The 22248-nt window shown below is 36.2% G+C and overlaps 1 protein-coding gene across 4 annotated transcripts in view; it reads left to right on the top strand.

Moving 5' to 3' along the window:
• The window catches only part of adgrd1 (adhesion G protein-coupled receptor D1), a 271121-nt gene that overhangs the window by 21046 nt on the left and 227827 nt on the right, over positions 1-22248 (top strand). For 2 of the 4 annotated variants that reach the window (XM_002931898.5, XM_012969246.3), the window contains 3 exons: positions 10474-10608; positions 13007-13210; positions 19351-19605. In XM_002931898.5, coding sequence (XP_002931944.3) covers positions 10474-10608; positions 13007-13210; positions 19351-19605 — 594 coding nt within the window. The remainder of the gene's footprint in view (positions 1-10473; positions 10609-13006; positions 13211-19350; positions 19606-22248) is intronic. The other 2 variants (XM_031892498.1, XM_031892497.1) reach the window with 1 other exon arrangement.

Raw genomic sequence — 22248 nt, 5'->3', positions numbered from 1 at the left:
TAAATGCTACCTGCTAATTGGTTGCAAGAGATCACTAAACCTGTAGCAAACTTTACACCTTTGTAAAGCCCCAATAAGGTATGTACAAACACAAGACAACACATAGCAACCAGATACATGCTGAAGCATAAAGCATTTCACCTGTAATTGGCATTTAAGTGCACTTTTGCGGGTGCTAATTTGCACCAGGGCAGTTTTCAATTGCAACCAATACTTATTATTTTATTCTGCCAAGGATTCGCTTTGCAGCTTCTGTCTGTCTTTTTGTACAGCGATGCTACATTCTCAGCTGCACAGAAGAAATCAGCTTTTGCCAAACGGAGAAATGATTAATGGCCTTCAATTAAAAACCCAACCACAAATTGTTATTTATGTAGTATTTTTTAATTGCTCAATTGAAGAGGATTAGTTTAAAGCCATGTGACTTAAATATGCCAAAATGTTTCAATTTGTTACTAACACAGGAATGTCAGAACACCACACTCGTAATATAATACACATAAATAGACTTACCATTTAGTACTCTTGCACTTCTACCACAGGTCTATATAAATTACTGCTGTAATTAATTGACAAGGTAAAACACGACTGTAAACAGCCAAGTGGTAAGGTTAGGACCCACTGGGCCACTAATGGGCCACTAAAACTCCATTTTTATATACCATTCTATTTATCTAATGAAAACTGTATGTAGTAAATGTATTGCTATTTTCCATGGGCAAGACTCCATTGCTAACATAAAACTGTGCCATAACAGAAAGGAGATGTTAGAATTTAGTGGCCTTTTAATTATCTGTGGCTGCTGCTATTCTGTAGTTACAAAAGTGCATTCCAGATGAGACAGTTATGGATGAATACTGCAGACAGTCCTTTGTCATTGTAGAAATGCTAATAATCTCTATTTGTTCTCTGCTCCTGCCACCACCACATAACAAAACACAATATAGGGCCAGTACTGCAATATGGTAACTGACCACATGTAGCTCTATTTTGCCTGCCATTTCAACTTCCCCTTTACAAATTGGCAGCTTGTTAGTCTGGTATATGGCCAAAACTATGGTGTCCTGATTAAATATCTGGTTAAAGCTTGCCTGGATATTCATTTGTCTGCATAGACAGCCACATCAGGTCATAGACATCGTCCTTTCCAAACAGGTCTGCATAGGCCCTTTATTTAATCTTAGTGGCAACCTTGCCAAATGAATATCTAAGCTTGTGGGATTTGGTCTAGTGAGGACCTGCCTGAATCTTTGGGTCGGCAAGTTAGGGATAAAATCAGACTGGGTTTGAGTTGGGTGTCGGTCACACTGGGAAGATAAGCAATATCTTATGCCTTCTTCCTTGGCTTAACCTTATGGCATCTGGGCTCCCTGACTTTGATTGCTGCAAAATGATTTATCGACAGTAACTTTATGGTGAGAAGTCCCTTTGTCAACATAGCTACTCAGTTTGCTGTCATGGCTTTTGTGACTGCTGCCATTCAATCTGCAGTTTTTACATGAATTCTGTCATGATTTTTATGGTATACTTTATTTTTAAATTACACTGTTTACATAGCAAATAATTCACTCTAGGATTTAAAATGTTATTATTGAACCAACAAATATATTTTTTAGTTCTAATATTGGTGTGTAGGCAGCCATCTCAGTGCATTGTGTCTGAGCTTTCAGAAGGAGCCAGTGCTACATTTGAACTGCTTTCAGATAACCTATTATTTCTCTTACTCCCATGTAACTGAAGGAGTCCCAAGCCGGACATGGATTTCTTACTATTGAGTGCTATCTACTGGGAGCTGCTATCTTGCTACCTTCCCATTGTTCTGCTGATTGGCTGCTGGGAGGGGGTTGATATCACTCCAAGTTGCAGCTCAGCAGTAAAGTGTGACTGAAGTTTATCAGAGCACAGGTCAAATGGCTGTGGCACCCTGTGAAATGAAGCATATGGCTAGCCCCATGTGAAATTTTAAAATGAAATATAAAAAAAAATCTGTTTGCATTTTTGAAAAAAATATTTCAATGCAGGATTCTGCTGGAGACACTCTATTAACTGATGGGTTTTGAAAAAACATGTTTTCCATGACCGTATTCCTTAGGGTCAGGAATATCCTGCCTATTAGTGATGAGTGAATCTGTCCAGATTCACGAAACGGTGAAAATGTAGTATCAAAAAAAATTTGAGGAGACAAAACTTTTCTCCTGATTCAGGTCCATTTTTCCCCCATAGACTTCAATAGAATTTTACAGTATGTGATAACCAATGAGACAAATTATTTTTCATTGAATTGCATCCCTATGGGAAAAAGCTTAAGGATATAAGCTTTACTCATCAAATTGAATCCAAAACCTATATTTCAGATAAGATCAATTTAAGTGATTTTATTAGGCAGTGGCTGTCTGGTGGCCTGAAGCAATACACACGGGGAGGGATAATTTTGATGATGATTTAGCATGAGATTTGGGTAGACTGCATATTTAAAATAAATGACTGATACTGGAATGTTTTCTTTATCTGTAACCTTGTTATGAGCCAAGCAGAGTCCTGAAAAGAGAGGGACACAAGCCACTGGTATAAAGTGACATGGTATATGTTAAACTAATTCTTTACTGATTCACATTACAGATTTGTTTTAGAGTAGTTAAAGGCATTTAAGTGAGTGAAAATGGCAAATTAATTGCAGCAGGAGGGATATAAAGGGAAATGGTAGCTGTGTTATGTCTTAAAATGCTTAAAATGATGAGGGTTACAATAGATCAGTGTAACTGGGGTACAGTAAGTTTACTGGAAAGGTAGCATTATGAGCAAGAGCAGGGGAAAGAGAATATAAACTAGCTACAGTTCCATGCAGTATAAGAGAGAACCAAAGAATTATTTATTAACAGTAGTAAAGACAAGACAAAAACCTGATGTATCCAGCAACTGAGGAGAAAAGTAATCGACAAGGACAGGCCCTGTTGAACCTCTTTGAAGTATGTTCATTTTCTATTACATGCAGTAAAAACTGAATGGGCCTTGCAACTGCAAAAGATAATGTTCTGATTTAATGTTGTTTTTGGATATATTGCAGTGTTCTCAGCCTTCTTTCAGTAAGACCACATATGTTCATCATAATTAACACTCAACCCTTGCTCTGTTTAAAATTACAGAAAGAGGTAAAAGTATCTGCAAAATAAACTGTTACTTAAATGTTTACATTGCTAAAACAGAAAAGCAGTAACAAGAACACTCCACACGCAATTGTACTCGACTTAGGGACATATAGGGGCACATTCATGAAAACACGAGTTCAAATCCCGAATGGGATAAATTCGGATTGGATACGATAATTTCTTAAGATCGCAAATATTACGAATATGCTTACGAAAAAATCGTATTAGTCACGATAATGTTGTATTTGCAATCCGAAATTCGTGAAATTTTTGTACCGAACGATCGTAAAATGCAGGAAAGCTTTTCCGACTTTGATCCTTCTGTGTATGATTTTGGAAGTTTCCCATAGGACTCAATGGCACTCTGCAGCTCCAACCTGGCCCAAGGAAAGTCTCCCATAGGGCTCAATGGCACTCTGCAGCTCCAACCCGGCCCAAGGAAAGTCTCCCATAGGACTCAATGGCACTCTGCAGCTCCAACCTGGCCCAAGGAAAGTCTCCCATAGGGCTCAATGGCACTCTGCAGCTACAACCTGGCCCAAGGAAAGTCACAATACCGAAGCTTGAATGAATGCGAAACTTTCATACTCGGCGCGACAATACGATTTTGTCGCACAAATTTTGTCGCAAAGTACGAATAAGTTGCGAAAACAATGAAAAAGTCACGCAAGGTACGAAAAAGACGCAGAAAATACGCTCGGAGCATTCGTGGATATATATATATATACAGTATAGTACATAGCAGTAAAGGCTAGTAAAGAATATATTGAGCATTAAAATGCCAGTTAATTACAGCAGGTCTTTTCCTTGTCATGTGATATTGTATATAACTGTGGCTGGATTTTTAAAATCCATTTTTCACCCATAATACTAAGCCAGGCCAATTAGCTCCTTTACTGTGGATTATTATTAATGGTTCCTATCCTATTCAATCAAACTATGAACCATTTTATCAGGAACAATTACCTGCCTATATGGTTTCAGTTGTTCCACGTTTCTGCATAACATGCAGTTGATGTACTAACTAGCAATGGTATGGCTTTTTTGAGGCCTGGACAACCCAAGTCCAGTAGATAAAGGAGGCCTCCTCTGCCTACCCACATCAGTTGGAAGTATGAGTACTACTAAGTGTCTCTTGGGAAATACTGCCATATACATTCCCTAGCGGGTGTCACCAGTCACATCTGCAATCATCAGTAAAAAAATGCAGGGGAACATGCTGAGATGTGATGCTGTGATGGCAGATTCTGTTAATTCTATTAATCAGAATGGCTTGGATGATTTCTTAAACAAGCATAGTATCCAAGGCTATTATGATACTAAAATCTACAATTAGCATAGATATTGGTATATTTGGTTAAATATGTGATTGTATAAAAAGGTTGGTATGAGTGTGTGTGTATATGTGCACTTGGGATTTTCCAGTGGCGCATACTACTGAAAACTAATATTTTTATGAAATGGTTTATTAAGTTGAAGCAGGACTTTACATGTGGGCTGTTTTTAGAGATGTAGCGAACTGTTCGCCGGCGAACTAATTCGCATGAACATTGGGTGTTCGCAAGTTCGCAAACTTTTCGTGCATGTTTGCAATTTGGGTTCGCGTGGCGTTTTTCCGCTGCGTTTTTTCTCGGCCTAAAAACGCCGCACAAGCCACACATGGCGTTTTTCAGGTTTCCAGGTTTCCAAAACGTCTGCCAGCTGCCTTTGCGTATACATAGGAATAGCTTGCGTTTTTACACAACGCTGTGTCAACAAAGTATTTTTCAGATAAATTTTTGCCCTTGATCCCCCTCCTGCATGCCACTGTCCAGGTCGTGGCACGCTTTAAACAACTTTAAAATCAGTAGGTTTTAAAGTTCGCCTTCCTATTGAAGTCAATGGGGTTCGCAAAGTTTTTTTTTGAGGTTCGCTACATCCCTAGCTGTTTAATGCAATATATTTAGGGAGACCTATAGAGACCTACATTGTTTAGGGATATAGTAAAATGTGACAATTTCTCCTCTGGTCTCAGCCTAATGGAAATACACCCTGTTTTCATAAAAAACTATATGACTGTTGTGGTCTTTTGAGAAAAAACAAGTCAAGGGGCCTGAAAGCTTACACAGCAACTTACACAGCTACAAGTCTCAGAGTGGAATACTGAACTCAGCGTTCTCTATCCTTTTTGATATGATGTACTAAAAGTAGTGCTTCCTTCTTTCTCTCAGGCCCTGGAGGACATAAGTCCTGATATTTGAACAGGACTTTATTAAAGTCATCTGACTCTAATCTAAATGTATCTTTGATGTATGTCTACTACATTGTGTGCAAAGTACTTACCTTGTTTATCCTATGTAACAAAATCCACATGGGCATTTAATTGGATACAATGCATTACTGGACTGATGTTATGAGACTGGTAGTATGTGAATGGTTCCCTTTTGATCCTGTAGTAAGACAATCACAAATCATACAGCAACCACATCTGAAACAGACCTGTTTTGGATTAGAATAAATGTTTATCTATATATTTCATTATTTCCTTTAACTAGCTTATCATGCACATTATTGGCACATTTTAACAGTTCACTAGATTGTTTGCCAAGAGCTTTGTGGTTACATTGAAAGAATGACTAATGTCTGTTTAATATCATTGCAAAATAAGCTGCCAGGCATGCCTTAATTAATGGAAACACTTATTTAGGGGCAGATCTGTTGTACAGGGAGCTGGGAAGTTGAAAAGGATTCCCAGCATCATTTTTCTGAAGTTAGGAAGGTGGGAACGAATGAACAAATTTATTAAAGCTGATAAATTTCCCAGGTCATCCAAAGTGTTGAAATGCTTTTAGAATTCCAGTGAGTGTCATTAACCAGCTTTCTCTACTTACCTATCCAAATTGCTAATTACCAAAGCAAATAGCATGCGGAAAGCATCAATTTGGACAATTATTTAAATTGTTTAATCTGAAACTATCTTTAAATCCTTTATGACACATACACTTTGGTCCCAACAATATTTTCGTCTACCTGCTTTTGTTTCTAATCTTACATTCCCTCTTTTACATGGACATTAGTCATAGATTTGTAAATCATGGACAGTTGGACAGGATTATTTCACTGCAAAGTTTTCTTTTTCTGACCACTATAATGTTTTCTATTCCCTGATGCAGTATTTTTTTAGAGATTCAGATGATGGAGGCCTATTTATAAAACAGTTGAAAAAGGTAGTTTAAATCTCTATCTGAACAGCAGCCACTTGAAAATTGCTGTATACAAATCACCATCATAGCTTTTTACAGCATTTTTTGTATCCCTTTGTTTTGTGTGGCAGGTTTGTGTAAGGTGCAAGGTACACTTTCTGATAGCAGATAGATTTTGGTCTTGAACTGATACTGTTACCAGCTTCTATCTTTAGCCCAGGGTATACCTCTGCTACCCAGTGTTTCTTTTAACCTGCGTTGCTTGTGTACATATGCATAAGCAAGTTGTGGAAACACAGAAAATATTGTATGCCCCCCTATAATTCAGCACTCCTAGCACACACAATCCTTTATGAATTTTCACCAGTGCTTACTGTTGATGGAACTTTGCTGACTTATGACCTTGGCCATACACAAATAAATGTGACACAGCAGAATACTGGCACACACCCGGCACAGGCACACCAGCCTAAAATGCACAATGAGAGGCATAAAAACTTCAAGTTATAATAAGAATTTTACAAATTGAGTATGAACAAAACACAGGCAATTAGTCGTTATACTGCAAAGAAGACAGAGAGTGGGTGGAAGGGAGGGTAGGAATGTGAACAAGGGGAAATCTGTGAATTTCTGTTCATGAAAGACACATTAGACACATGACTGGGTCTCGTTAAGGGATACATTCTGTGCAGAATTTTATTATTCGCAATTATGTATCATTTCTGAACTAATGAAAAAAAAAAGCTCATATATCACACATTCCATATGTAATGAACAGCCCTCATTTCCTTATCTTTGTTAATACTTCATTTGGAACTCTGTAATTTCTAGTGTTTTTACATTATTTATGCTCTGGCTGTGTCTAGAATATATATAAGAAACTCTATTACCAAAGCCACTAATCCTAACCAAAAAGTTAGGTCCATCATGAAAATATATATTGTTCAAAAAAAAAAAAAAAATACAAGTTAATTATGAATTTAGTTTCAAAATTGGGACTTCAACAACTAAATTGCCATAGCATTCACAAGGATGCTGATGTGTTCCATTAGAAATGATGAAGGACAACTTATCTTTAATTAAATAGTTATAAGGTTCCAACAATTATTTGTTTATCTCACTTGAATTTGTAATTATTCATCTTTATAATGAACCTTAGCACTCATAGGGATGCTGATGCTGTGTGAATCATGTTAAAAATAAAAAATAATTTATTGTTTATCTAAATGGCTGTCTGAATGTAATTATTCATCTTCATTATTTTAAGCCAGGTTAATGGTATTATAATCATTTTACAGAAAACTAACCTTACTCACCCATCATGTGTTTTATATTATAGACCTCTATGGTTTGAAAAGAATTACAAAGGATATAAAGCAATTTAATCTCCATTTTAGTAGTAAAATGGCACAGTTCTGTGTGCTGGTTGCTTTAGTATAGTTTGGCCCATCTGTACGTTCAGTTTTCAGACAGCTGACAGATTTCTTATGCCTCATCAGAGCTAAATATGGAACCTTCCTCACAATATTTTTATGCACATTTAAAAGCTAATTTAGTTATAAATTATTTATAGGAATGCATCATTACAGGTGGTTATTTCAGATTTAGTCAAATCCCAGCCTTGTTTTGCAAAGTCCGTGTTAGGCTGAATCCTTAAAGGAAAACTATACCCCTAAATATTGCAGGTCTCTATAAAAGTATATTGCATAAAATGTCCCAAATGTATAACACTGCTTCATCTACATAAGCCTGTTTAACCACTTGGGTCATACAGTTCACTATGGGTCATATTTATTATGCTGTGTAAAAAATGGCGAGAAAATTCGCCACACATCGCCAGACTTCGTCATGTAAAAATGGCGTAAAAACGGCGTAAAATCTGCGTAATTGTTTTACGCGTTTTTTCTTCCACCGGAACTTATGGAAAATAATGGCGTAATATTCGGCGAATTAGATTTACACAGCATAATAAATACGCCCCTATGTGTACACAAACCAAGGACACACAAAGGTGCTAGGTTACATGAGCCAGTGAATCAGCACACTACTTCCTGTTACAGTTAGAGCTGCATTATTTCCTGTCAGGTGATCTCTGAGGGAGCACACAGCCCATCACTAAATGGTGGCTTAAGGGAAAATATTTGGCTAAAGAAAAATATTTACATATATGTATTCTTTAATAAGTCACTTAGGCTAATGTCCCAGGGGGAGATTTAGTCGCTGAGATTTTATGTCGCTACATAGAGAAGAATATAAATCACCAGTACCTAATACTTCAAATCGCTTAACGGTCCTTTTTCGAGTGATTTTACAAAGAAAGCACTGTCATTCAAAACTATTGGAATCGCTGAAAGTAAAACCCACTGAGCGGGAAGTCACTGCAATTTCCCCATTGCACTAAATGTCATTTCTAGTTGTGGGTGAGGAATATGACACCTGGACTTGTGGGAAATAGAATCGCTCCGTTGTGGAAATCTCTAGTAATCGCTGTTAGGAAAAGATGAGCGACTTGTTGGAACTCACTTTTTATAAATTGCAGCGACTAAATCTCCCCGTGGGACATTAGCCTAATTATAATATAAATGATCTGTTGGTTAAATATTTATTCTAAAGGCATAGTTATTTTTTAAGGTTTGGATTCAGAACAGTCATGGAACAACTCTGGCCATAAAAGGAACATGATAACTTTTTGTTTACAGGTGATGCATGTTTCATCCCAAATTTGAACATGCAGATTAGGTTCTGGATTTTGGATTGGTATTTAGCCAAATCTTTTGTGAAGGATTCAGAGTTAACCTGAATCCAAAAATAATAAATTCAGTGCATCCCTAATTAAAATACATATGTTGTAAAAAAACAACAACACAGAAATAGCAAATAAGCCCAATAGGATTGTTTTGCTACCAATATGGATTCATGAATTTTGGTTTGGATCAAGTACAAGGTACTGTTTTATTATTACAGAAAAGAGGGAATTTATTTGAAACATTTGCTTTGAATGGACTCTCTGTGAAATGGACTACCTGCAATACGGATGCTTTCTGTATATCAGGTTTCTGGATAAGAGATCCTGTACTACTTTTTTGTGCACAGTATGTGCATCCAGTGTCAGACTGAAATGTTTGGGCCTACCGAAGATGCCACTTCAAGGGCCCAACCCCCCCAGTTTCCCCAGTACCTCGGAGCTGCACTTCCTCCACCTAGATCAGTTTATGCTGCAGGGCAAGCAGTGGGTCTGGTGTGGTGGAGCCTAATGGGTTCTTTCCTGGTTCCCTGCTGGCCCAGTCAGATGCTATGTGCATCTCCACACAGATTTACTGATGAGTGTCAAACTGTACAGTTCCTTACAGTTCTTGGCTGTTGTAATATTACTTTCCATAAATTAATGAGCATAAGTATTGTTAAGAGTACACAGATTATCTTTAACAATAGACAATCAATTTTTCTGTCCTTTTAAATAAATAATTAAACCAATGAAAAACTCATGCTGACAACAATTTGCTTATAGCCCCTATGTTTGCAAACGGCAGATTTCCAAGCCGTGAAAAATAGGTTCATGCAAATTAAGAGCAATACAATCGTATTTAATTTGAAAGTGGTATAATTAATTATAAAACATAATGTTTTTTTCAAAGCTGAGCCTGTCACTATACTCAAAGGAACAATTCTTCTAAAGCCCCTGAAGATATGTAGAGCATGATAATGAGCTGTGAAGCATACATTACATAAGTCTTAATTCAAGTCAAACTTATAGTTTAGTCCAAAGGAAATAAGTAACAAGGATAAGGATATTGCAAGGGCTGACAGTGGAATAGATGTAATTGCAAGGCCGGGGATGGGCAGATAAATTGGGAAACTGCTGCCAAATTTATGAGTATGAATGGCCTACTCAGTGCAAATAGGACATGTACTGTTAGGCCCATCAATAGTCATATGATAACTTGTGCCCAAAAACAATTTTTAGCTCATTTGTAACAACTGTGTGAACAGAAATTACTTGAATGTGTTGTCTGTGGTTAAAATTGTATGACCTTTATTTATTTCTAAATTTTACATTAAACCTAAAGGAAGTGTGCTTTTAACATTTGCAGAAGTTTTTTGTCCCGTGAGTGTATAAGGATTCAACTTTGTTCTCTCCTTCTCAGACATCGTAGAGGGGACAGTGAACCAGGGAATTTACCTGAATGAGCATCTCAATGAACCCAATGGATTTTCTTTATTATACTTTGGAAGCTACAAAAATTCCTGCATTAGTAATCCAAGTATATGTGGGCCTTCAGGTCAGTGTAAAAAAAGGGGGAACCTTTATATGTGTTAATTGCAGGACCAATTATTAAGTCTTCTATTGTACTGCTAGTGAGTACTAATATTTCCTGTTATTTATATACCGCCAATACTTTTTCACAGTACTTTACAGAGATTATTCATCAGCCCCTGCCCCAGAGGAGCTTACAATCTAAGGTCCCTATCAAATTCACACATACTACGGTCAATTTAGTCAGAAGGCAATTAACCTGCCTGTGTGGAGGAAACCTATGCACAAGGACACAGGGAAAACATACAGCTCCTCTCAGATAGTGCTCTGGCTGGGAGTGAACTCGAGCATTGCAAGGTGCAAGGCACAAGTGCTACTCACTGAGCCACCATGCTACTTGCCAACTTGTACAGAAATTAATAATGTATACACAAACATCCAAGTAAAAGTAACATTAAATACATTTACTTAGATTTGGTTTGATGCTTATAAAGATAGCCATTTCAGCAAGTCCCATTACCTTTGGTGGATCACCTTTAGGTTCCCAAGTGATTTCTTGGCACTAAACCTGGGGGAGGCTTTTCTATTATGCTAGAAGATCTTCAACCCCAGTTGCTGATTTGAGCAATATTGTTTCAATAATTAAGATATTGTCATCAGAAAAAGATTCCAATTGTAACATGTCAGCATAAACTTTATACTGCTTTAAACAAGACTCTGAATAAATTAAGTTTTGTTAGTTTTTGCCTGATTCTTCTGCTGAATTTTTTTCTTTGTGCTGGGCATGTACCATTCTACTTTCCTTCCTATAGCTTCAGCCCATCTCCTGGTCACGTTGTGTAAAAATTCCTTATGCACACTGGGTGGAGGGGCTGCTTTGGGAGAGGTGCTTGCCTCGTGCACCCCCTACCCAAGACCCAAACAAAACAGGTAACTGGAAGACTAGAGAAAAACCGTGTGTTTTCTACTCTGGCATAAATACATCAGTGATTGCAAAGCACTGCCTTCCACCCTATGTCTGGGAAGCACAGCAGCAGCACAAAAGGGGTAGATTCCGCCTCAGAAAGTATGCACAGTATGAAACACACACCTTGTGCCCTTGGCCTTAGGCATATTGGGAAAGCAATGTATAAGGGTGTAAAGAAAAGTAATACAAAATGCAATTTTAAAATACTTTTTAAGCTCTTGTATATGTGATCTTTGGTTAAAGAAATAAACTAATCGATAACTTGGATATGGCTGAACTCAATGGTGTTTCTTCCTCTGGACTTTCTTTGTAAATATATATAGGTGAGCTTTATATCTTTCAGTTTAGGTTCAGGTAGACTTGTATACATCTCACTAACAAAATCAAGTGTATGATTTTGTATGAAAAATGTAAATACAAAATAATTGCTTAATAAATGATAGTAGCATTGATAAAAAAAATCCAAAAAATCACAGCCATTTTTCTTCTATCATATTTCTTTGTACTACACTTAATAAGCAATAACTTGTTAAAGTTCAATGCAGTGTACATCATACATCTGAAATGATTACTCTTTGGCAGACCAGCATTTGTATTTGATTCAAGTATGACCAGACCAATTAGGGATACATAAAATAAATCTTGGTATTGCCTATTTTTGCATTTTTTTTGCTTAAAGAGATACTGACACCAGAAATGAAACCTTTTTTTTACATCTATCATAACATTGACTTTGCGTGAGTTTAATAATTTTGCCAAAAAAGTATTTCCTGATGCTTTTCCATTCCTTATCTGATGTTCCTCTATGAGGGGGCTGCCATATTTGTTCAGCAGTAGGCTGTTAGCATTAGAAGCTGTAACTGACAGGCTGAGAAGGGACAGTCAGGTTGGAAAAACAGTCAGGTTTAGGAACTTCAAGCAACAATTACATAGAAAACCAGCCCTAACAGTGAAAAAAGATCAACATGTCCTATAGGTAACTTTTTATGTAGATTCATAATTTGAAAAGTCATTTTTTTGTGTCAGTATCACTTTAAACCTGTGATCTCATCATAGCCGTTAGAGGAAAATGTAATCTAAAGTGTATATTTCATTAGAGCATAGGTTTCCAGCTTTTCCCTATAGCTGTGCGATATACACAAGTTTTTAAGAGGAACCAAATTTATAAACAAGAGTACCAATTACTTTTATACTTATCTAACAAATCTATCTTTAAAATATAAAACCTATATACAGTACTTATATAAGTTATAAAAATGCTTGTGTTCTATGATGCCACCTGATCAAAGTAAGTGGAATCATGGCTGAGTCTGTATAAATAAACTGGAAACTAGACTTCTTATAAAGCAGAAAGCTGTCACCTTACTTTGCCACAAACAGAAGCCTTTGAGTTGAAATGCACAAAATATAAATACAGAAATATGTTCAATTGTCTTTTTTTTTTCATTCTTTATAGGAGTAACATTTTCCTTTTTCTGGAAGATCGAAGACCAAAAAGAAAACAATCAAGATCATCAACAGAATAAAAAGCAAGCTCATGCATCAGGGAAAAAAGTAACATCTAGCGGCTTTGAAGTTTTCTCGAACGAAAAAGAGGGTTACGTGGTAGTTTACAACCATAACAAATCATTGATATGGAAAGCAAAGATCAACCCCCCAGGTACGTAACAGTAGCAATACTGCATATCAGGCACCACTGAATACAAGCATTTAAGGGAATAATTATTTAAAAATAACTAGACATCAATATGTAACAGAGAGGGTATGCAGCATGATTTGGAATTACTTTCAAAACAACTTGTCAAAAAGTACCAGACAAGCTTACGTGAGCACCAAGTGTAAAAGACCAGTAACAACAATAAAAAATATTGATTTGTATTAACATACCAGCTATTTTATCCCATAGATGTCTGTGTTCTGCTGTCATTTATCAGATTCTTAGCCCAAACAAAACATTTGTGTCCAATGGAGCCTTAAACATTAATGGGCTTATTTATCAATTTTCAAGTCTGTGACTTCGAGTTCAAATGGTCGCTTATTTATTATTAAGGAAAACTTGTTTGTATAATACTAATTAAATATATCAAATTTTTCAAGTTTACGAGCTCTAAAAACTGGAAAAATTTTGAGAATATGGCTCAACTTAGTTGCCTATGACAACTCCAAGTTTTTACAATCGAGTTTTCTGGGTTTTCGCACGTAAAGGAGAAGGAAAGGTAAAAACTAAGTAAGCTTTATCAGAAAGGTCTATGTAAATACAGCCATAAGCACTCACAGAAACGCTGCACTGACTTCTCTGTCAAAAGATTAGTTGTGTCTGTTTTCCTCTACCAGAGACAGGCAGCTCTCTGCTCTCTCCCCTCCCTCAAGAATGCTAAGACCTCACTCCCCCCCCTTAGGAATGTGGATCTGAGCCAATCAGCAGGAAGCTGACTCAGTTAGTCTAACTAACTGAGCATGTACACCGGTCTTGCTCTTGGTGCAGGAGACTTAAGGGCACTATTGAGACAACTCAAGGTATGCCTGCAGCTTGAGATTAACTCTTTATTAACCTTTCCTTCTCCTTTAATAAATGCCAGACATTTGAGTGTTCAAACCATAACTTAAATTCAAGTTTTTTTAAGTGCAAAAAATCCCAGACTCGACCGTTGATAAATAATCCTTTAAATATTCATGGCCTGCCCCTGAAAAAGTTGTGAAACTAAAGTACAGACATTTTTAATTAAAATGTTATGTTTTCAACAAACATTGCAGACTTTTGAAGACTGAAGAATGAGTCAAAATAATGAATGTATTCTCTGAGCACATTTTTACTACTCTTAGTTACCGGTTCTTTAAAATATACATTGGTCAAATGTTCAGGTATCTAAACACAGATGTAAACATTTCTATGCAGAGTCTGCATAGGCTATGAGACACAGGCTGTGAGCAGTGTTGGACTGAGATTCACTGAGGCTGCAACCTCAGGAATTCCCACACCCCAGTTGTGAACTTTTCCACTGCTATCAGACTCACCCCCCACTCCTTGGTGTGCACCACACATTGCATACCACTTACCCTTTTGTGGGCGTGATTAGGGGTGGAGCACCAAAAGTTCCTGCCAGGGTTCTGCCTGGGTCTGACCCTGGCTGTGAGCCTTGACACACAGGGGTTTGTATGAGGTAGTAACAACTGAGCACAACTTAGACTCTGTTCAAAAGTGAAATTCCAATCCCTCTGATGTACTGCAGAGCAGAAAGGAATCTTTCATGGAGAATAGTCATATCTGGGATGAACAGAAATCTGCTGATATTACTAATTTAGAACTGTATCACTTTAAAAGGTGTTGTTGAATTATTAGATTTAAAGAGATCCCTTAGCACTTTTTTTTAAATACTTTATACATTCTAGACAAGCACTCATGTTTATGCTTCTAATAATTGAAATGCCCTTCTGTTCTGTGCCATTTCTTTTCTAAATGGTAGTGTTTGTGTTTATATAATATTTCATTATATTTAAATACACAAATTCCTCTAGCAAATTAAGCAACTTACTATGTTACTTTCTCCCTATCCCATTTTGTTGAAGTCAGTTGATATTTCTGCTGCCTGGTCTTCTGCAAATTTAATGCATTTCATGGAGAAAAAGTAGAAAAATAATACATAAAAGATGCCCAGAATCAAGCTTGTTTGAGTAGCTTGGATAAGACTGTTCACATAAAACAGGCCAATTAGCATTTTTTCTTGCAAATTTGACTTTATCTGCGAATACATATTCTAAAATGAGTGATAATTTACATACAGACTGTACCCAGATATATCTGCATGTTTATACCCAATTTTTAAACCATGGTTAGCTATTCTCTAAGGGCTAATTTAGGGATGTATCATGCTGCTTTGCTTAACTTTGGAATTTATTGAGTGCTAGAGAGGGCATATTTTATTGGTTTTAATGTGCACAGGGAAAATAAACTGACAAAAACACTGTTTTATGCTGGACTGAAATACCCTATTGATAAGGAGGGATTAGCTACTATTTATTTTTAATTAGGGAGCAAAATGTAAGAACATTATATATTGTGTGAATATATATATACTTCCCATATTTGAATTTAGAAATGAGTCAGAAGATTTCTTGCCTTGGGAGAGGCATTGTCCTTTGACAGTCTTAATCAATTTTTATCCACTAGGGGTGCTGTTATGTGACAGAAACTATCCCTGCTGAACCAAGCAATAAAACAGCTTACCCTCATATTTGCATATGCACTCATTGTGTAAAAGGTACTTCAATTCTGTCAGGGCTGATAGTCCAGGGTTTTGTCTGTGACTCCTATACTTAACATTGTTAAAAATATGTAGATCACATTAATCATTATGTAGTACTTCAGGATTATCTTTCACATACTGGCATCCAGCCAATATCTCACCATAATTAATCCTTAGGCTTTATGTAAAGGATATATATGTACCATCTATCTTTTACCATTCACCTCAAATCTTAGCCCAAATCAGCCTTCAGACTTTAATTTGTATTTAATGAGCACAGACTTTTTTTTTCTTTATTTTTCCATAAACATTTGGTAAAACAATTAGGCAAATGTAGTTTTCATTACAATGAGCAATAAAGGAATATTTAGGGGCAGATTTATTATGCTGTGAAAAAAACAACATTTGCCACACATCGCCTGCATTCACTGTATAAAAAAACAGCATAAAACCGGCGTAATGTTTTTCACATTTTTATTTCTCCATTTATTTTACATAGCGTTTTTTGGCAAATTGCATTTTACACAGCATAATAAAAAGGGTCCTTAGTGAGCTTTGAAATGAACATGACCCAGACATAGGATATGAATAATTTACTCTGCACAGTGCAGAATCTTTTCACAAATCGACAGTGTAATGTCCCTTTAAAGAAAAAAATCATGAAATATTAATTCTACTGATGAACCAAATTCTGTTTGCTGTACTGTTATTTAATGGATGGTTGGATTTTTTTCCCCAGCACCAATGGTATGGAGCAGATTTATCAACATTTAGTAGTTTTAGAGTTTTTGACACTTCTACATGACATTGACAGCCTTTAGATGGTGAAGTTTTGTATTAGTGTTTTTTTGTGGTAAATGCCCCACTTTTTTCATAGTCTATCACGGAAGCCCACATTTGTATCCATAAATGCAAATTTGATGAGAAAGAATGTTCTGTTGACACACAATAAACTCATCTACACAGTGTGGTTATTTTTACACCCATCTGACACACATAATTTTTATTCTTAGGCTCTATTTTCTAAACGGGATAGCCAAAGAATCTCTTAGTACTTACTAAATGCCTTTATTATGGAATATATTTGGTTTGTGTGTTAGGTCTGTACATATCCCAGTGAGGTATTAATAGTTTTTAGTGGATCCGTAAGGCTCAGATCCCATATTAATATGATATAAAAACTAAAATCTAGCTAGTCACTGAAAAGGCATAAGTCAGGGTGTCTGGAAATAGTTTTATAGCCTCCCGTTTATTACTTTGTACAGCCTGAGTAAATCAAGAACATGAGGTAAAGGCTTTTAATTATATCACAGGAAATGTAGTGATATCATTTTAAGTTCGAACAGACATATAACAATAGGGCTTTAACTCTACTGTAAAAGTTCAAGTTCAAACAGACATATGACAGTAGGGTTTTAACTCTACTGTAAAAGTGTATGATTTATATAAGGGAGTATATATATCTCCAGTCTGCCAGGATTGTTGCAAGGAATTTTGCCTTTTAATGAATGATGCATAAATAACAATAGTCTTAAAGGAACAGTAACACCAAAAAATGGAAGTGTATAAAAGTAATAACAATATAATGTACTGTTGCCCTGCATTGCTACAACTGGTGTGTTTGCCTCAGAAAGACTACTATAGTTTATATAAGTAAGCTGCTGTGTAGCCATGGGGGCAGCCATTCAAAGGAGAAAAGGCACAGGTTACTTAGCAGATAACAGATAAACCACCATTATATGGGGCTTATCTACTAGTTATCCGCTATGTAACCTGTGCCTTTTCTCCTTTTTTCCAGCTTGAATGGCTGCCCCCGTGGCTACACAGCAGCTTATTTATATAGTAGCTTTTCTGGAGCAAAAACACCAGTTTTTTGCAGAGCAACAGCACATTATATTTTAATTACTTTAAAACAATTTTTTGATGTTACTGTTCCTTTAAAATACCACTGATTACTAGCGGTTTATTATACAGTGGGATTATATTTTCAAACATTAAGACAAAAATGTAAACATTAGTATAGTATTACATCTTTGTGTCATGATTTTTTAATCAATTTTTAGGATTAGACAGACCTAAAATGATTATTAATGGAGATTTCATTTGTTAATTAATGTTTCAACAAGAGCAACCCTTGCTTTTTGGCCTTAGATGCAATGAAAACTGACTGCCAACACAATGTTTACCCCTGATCAGCCAAAAACTATTGTAGCAATGTTCTGCTAAACATTGTCCAGGGACTTTTATGAAATAAAATATTCAAATGAAAGCATGGTTCTATTAATGGAAATGTAATTAAACCTGGATGAACAGCATGTTGCTATTTAGTAGTAATTATCCACTTTTTAAAAATACCTGAAATATCAAAAAATCTTGTTGTGCAGCATTGCAAACAAAGGACCGGATTCAGTTCCATAAGAAAATGTTCTCATGGTATATGATCATAAAAATTATAGACAAGATTCAAATTCAAACTTTTCACCAAATTCCACTTTATTCTCATTTCTATTCAATAGAGTTTAACCTGATAAACTTTGAGATAAGTTTTTCTCAGTTGATTTGCATCTTATTATCTTATTATAGTGTAGATCCAAAGTTTATTTGACAGTGTTTAAAATGCGCTATTAAAAATGGCATATGGATGACAATATTGCTTTTATTTTTTCCTCACTCACCATGGAATCAGTAGGGAAGAATGCTAATATAATATCGATTTCAAGGTTTTTCAAAAGATATGAAAAAAAATCAGAATTAAACTCATGATTCCATTTTTCTTAATCACTTTTTACAAAAGTCACTGAAAAAACTATGCAACAAAACTGCTAAAAATCCAAATCTGACAATACGCCAGCTAATACTTGTCAAAATCATGTAGAAGTCAATGGCAGATGTCCCTTCTCTTGCCTGGAGGATCCTTTTTATCTTCAAAACTTTAGAGGTTATTGGATGTTTGACACTGTTTATTTGTGTGACAAATTGAAAAAGTCAGCTTTTTCCTGCACGTACGTACTTTTTCAGTTCAGACTTTTTAGTAAATGTCAGACATTCATGAAATGAGTTCATTTTTAAAAAGAAAAAAATTAGAAAAGTTAGAGTTTTAGTAAACCTGACCCTAGGGGGGACATTTACTAATCCACGAACGTCCGAAAAGCGCCCGAATGCGTTTTTTTCGTTATGACCGGTATTTTTGCAATTTTTCCCATTCGGGATTCGGATTTCTGGATTAGTAAATCTCCCCCTAGGTGTGACTGGGGCAGATTGGGTTGTATGTATAGAACATATAGATATGTTTATTTTCTAGCCTTCTAGATTAGAAAAGACAGCCAGCTGCTGTAGTATACAACTCCCAGCATGCTCAGCCATACACAGTGGAGTGTAGTTTATCACCTGCAATTGAATTATTTTTTTTGTTTTAAAAGATCTGTCCTCTATACAGTAACAAAGTCATTTTCTAATATAGATTTCACTCAATATAATAAAAGGAATACTTCTTATACTTAATTGTGTTTTTATTGTTTGCCTACTTATGTTGTCCGTGCTTTGTTTTCAACTGCAGGTCTACACTGGACGCATGTCTTGTTCACCTGGACTTCACTTGATGGCCTGAAAATTTATGTTAATGGTACATTTAGTGCCAGCGACTCATATGGGCAGGAATTCCACAGTTACGGAGATGCAAAGGGTAGTCTGGTTGTGGGGACGAGCACTGATTCTTCTAAACACTACATAAACTGTGCGTTTGATGAGTTCGTCATCTGGGAGAGAGCACTTAACCCCTCTGATATCCATTTCTACTTTTTGGCTGCTACTGGTACGTTGTTTTGGGTAAGCAGCAGAACCACAACCATACATGGCCTATGTCTATCACTCTTTTGTTTCATGGACAGAAAAGCTTAGTCTAGTGTTTTCTGCTTCTATGGAATGGATGGAGACAGTTTATTCCATTGACATAGGACTTAGGTTTCTATTAAAATAGACAGGTGCAGGTGGAGAGTTGGAGGATTTTAAAGAGTTTGTGTATTCCACTCATATCTTTCTGCCTTTCCATTTTATTTTATGTTTAGCGGGTTTAACATAGAGTAGGGGGATGATTTTCAGTGCATATTTCTTTCTGAATCTTCAAAAAAAAAAAAAAAAAAGTAAGCAATACTTATTAGCTTTTTAATTGGCTTTGGCGATCTGCATATACAGCTGTCATTTACAATTTTTATATATGACTTGATGTTGGTGTGTGTTTCACGTTGAAAAGGGTCTGAATAAAATATTTACAGTATAAAGATGGAGAATTCCATAATGTATCTGGGTTTTGCAGAATATGCTTTAGGGATGCCTGGGTCTGCCCATAACCTTTGAGGAGTCAGAGGTGTAGGCTGTAGCAAGTAGTGGACTACTTTTCGAGCCTCCTTTCTCAAGACAACCACAGCCCTTCAGCAGGGAAGATCTGTGCTAGTACATAGCTGTTCCGAACCAGTACAATTAGTATCACAATTAAATAATCATGCTGGCATTGCCCCAAGTCCAGGTCTTGAACATGCTCAAACAAAGATGACAGCCAAAATGTGAAATTGAGAGCAATATCTCAGCAATGCTACTTTTTATTACAAATATTAAAATGAAACCAAAACTGAACATACCCCCATTTAACGTTTTCCCAGATTTTATGTTTTTTTTCAAGTCCCTTTATGCATTTCAGTGTAAGCATTTCCAGGAATTTAAAAATGTTTTTCCTCATTTTATGTCATAATTTTGCCCAGGTTTTCAATAAAACCCCATTTTCCTGTGAATGTGACTTTTTCCAAATTTAAGTTTTTTTGTAGTTTTTACCCCTATTTTTATATACCCCAATTTTACTCTGGTCCCCTGGAAAAGTAGAATCGGGGTTTAATTGTATAGAGAATAAGGACACCATTATAAAGAATATCTTTGGATATAAATTTTATTTGTAACCTTCGTTCTCCTTTAGTAAAATAGCTGGTAATATTAAGTTACCTATTTTTCTGTTTTGCTTTTAAAGTTTGGGATAAGTCAAAAACTTGCATTTCCTTCACCATAAATATTCTTAACCCCATCATACAAAATGATGTCAGATAATGACCTCAGTTAGAACCTGGGGGTGGTAATTTGCCAACCTGGAAGTGGATAGGGCCCTTAATTATTTACATATTCTTTGAGACCTCACTTTGTGGCACTTCTAATATGATCACATTTGTGCCATCCTTATGCGTTGCATACCATACCATATCATATAGTTGGATCAGAGAATGTGGAGTCAGCTTTAGGGCTATAACAAGCATGGTGTTTCAGTACTGAGATATAAAAGTCTGTCCGAACTGTCTGTGGTGGCCAGATGTTCTGATGGTCAGGTAATAAGACTGAAGTCTACCCGACTGGTGTATCTTGCCGGTGTACTAATGGCCACAGCCTTAGGTATTTTGTTGTGCAAAGATGGCCAGTAAGATCCATTTAAACATTTTCAGCTACAACGGAATTTATTTCTGGCAAGAGCAAGAATTGATTTTTTTCCAACAGAAAACTGGCACACATTTTGTGTCTAATATCTGGCAACCTGTTATCCAGAAAAACCTGTTATATAGCCAAATACAATTTTTTTAATTTACCAATAGTTACCAGAAATCAATGTTGATGGCAAGACAAGTTCTAAAATGTCATTTTATAGCTTACATTAAATTTTTTGAGGCAGTATATAAGTAATAAATCAAGATCCCCTTTAGCATGGGCAGGGCTGTCTGCAGTTTTTGCACAGATGTTTCTCTGCAGCTGGATAGTTGTCCAGCCAAAGCAGAGTATAGGAATTTCCGCACTCCTCTTGTTGGCACTTGGAAAACATGCACAGAAGCAACCACTCTGTTCTTTAAAGTTAACCCCTTCCTTATCAAAAGGGTTACAAGCCACACAGCTTTTTATTATTGGTTTAATTAGGTTAATAACTTTCTGCCACTTACAATTTATAAATGATATTACTCAGATTACTTTTTCCAAATATGTTAAAGTTTAGATGTTAAGCTGGCCATACATTGAAATATCCAGTATGCCCAAACTGAGATGGTCCCAAGTCCAGAAGGACCAAATCAGCGGCTCTTATTGACCCTTGTATGGATAGATCCTTGCTTTGCATTTTATTGCCTTTATACAGTGGTGTGAAAAACTATTTGCCCCCTTCCTGATTTCTTATTCTTTCGCATGTTTGTTACACTTAAATGTTTCTGCTCATCAAAAACCATTAACTATTAGTCAAAGATAACATAATTGAACACAAAATGCAGTTTTTAAATGAAGGTTTACGTTATTTAGGGAGAAAAAAACCTCCAAATCTACATGGCCCTGTGTGAAAAAGTGATTGCCCCCCTTGTTAAAAAATAACTTAACTGTGGTTTATCAATTTCAATTTTCAATTTCAATATCAATTTCTGTAGTCACCCCCAGGCCTGATTAC

Source organism: Xenopus tropicalis, chromosome 1 (genome assembly GCF_000004195.4).
Source record: "Xenopus tropicalis strain Nigerian chromosome 1, UCB_Xtro_10.0, whole genome shotgun sequence".
Lineage (NCBI taxonomy): Eukaryota > Metazoa > Chordata > Amphibia > Anura > Pipidae > Xenopus > Xenopus tropicalis.
The sequence above is the reverse complement of the archived record's forward strand: the minus strand, read 5'-3'. Positions and strand labels throughout refer to the sequence as shown.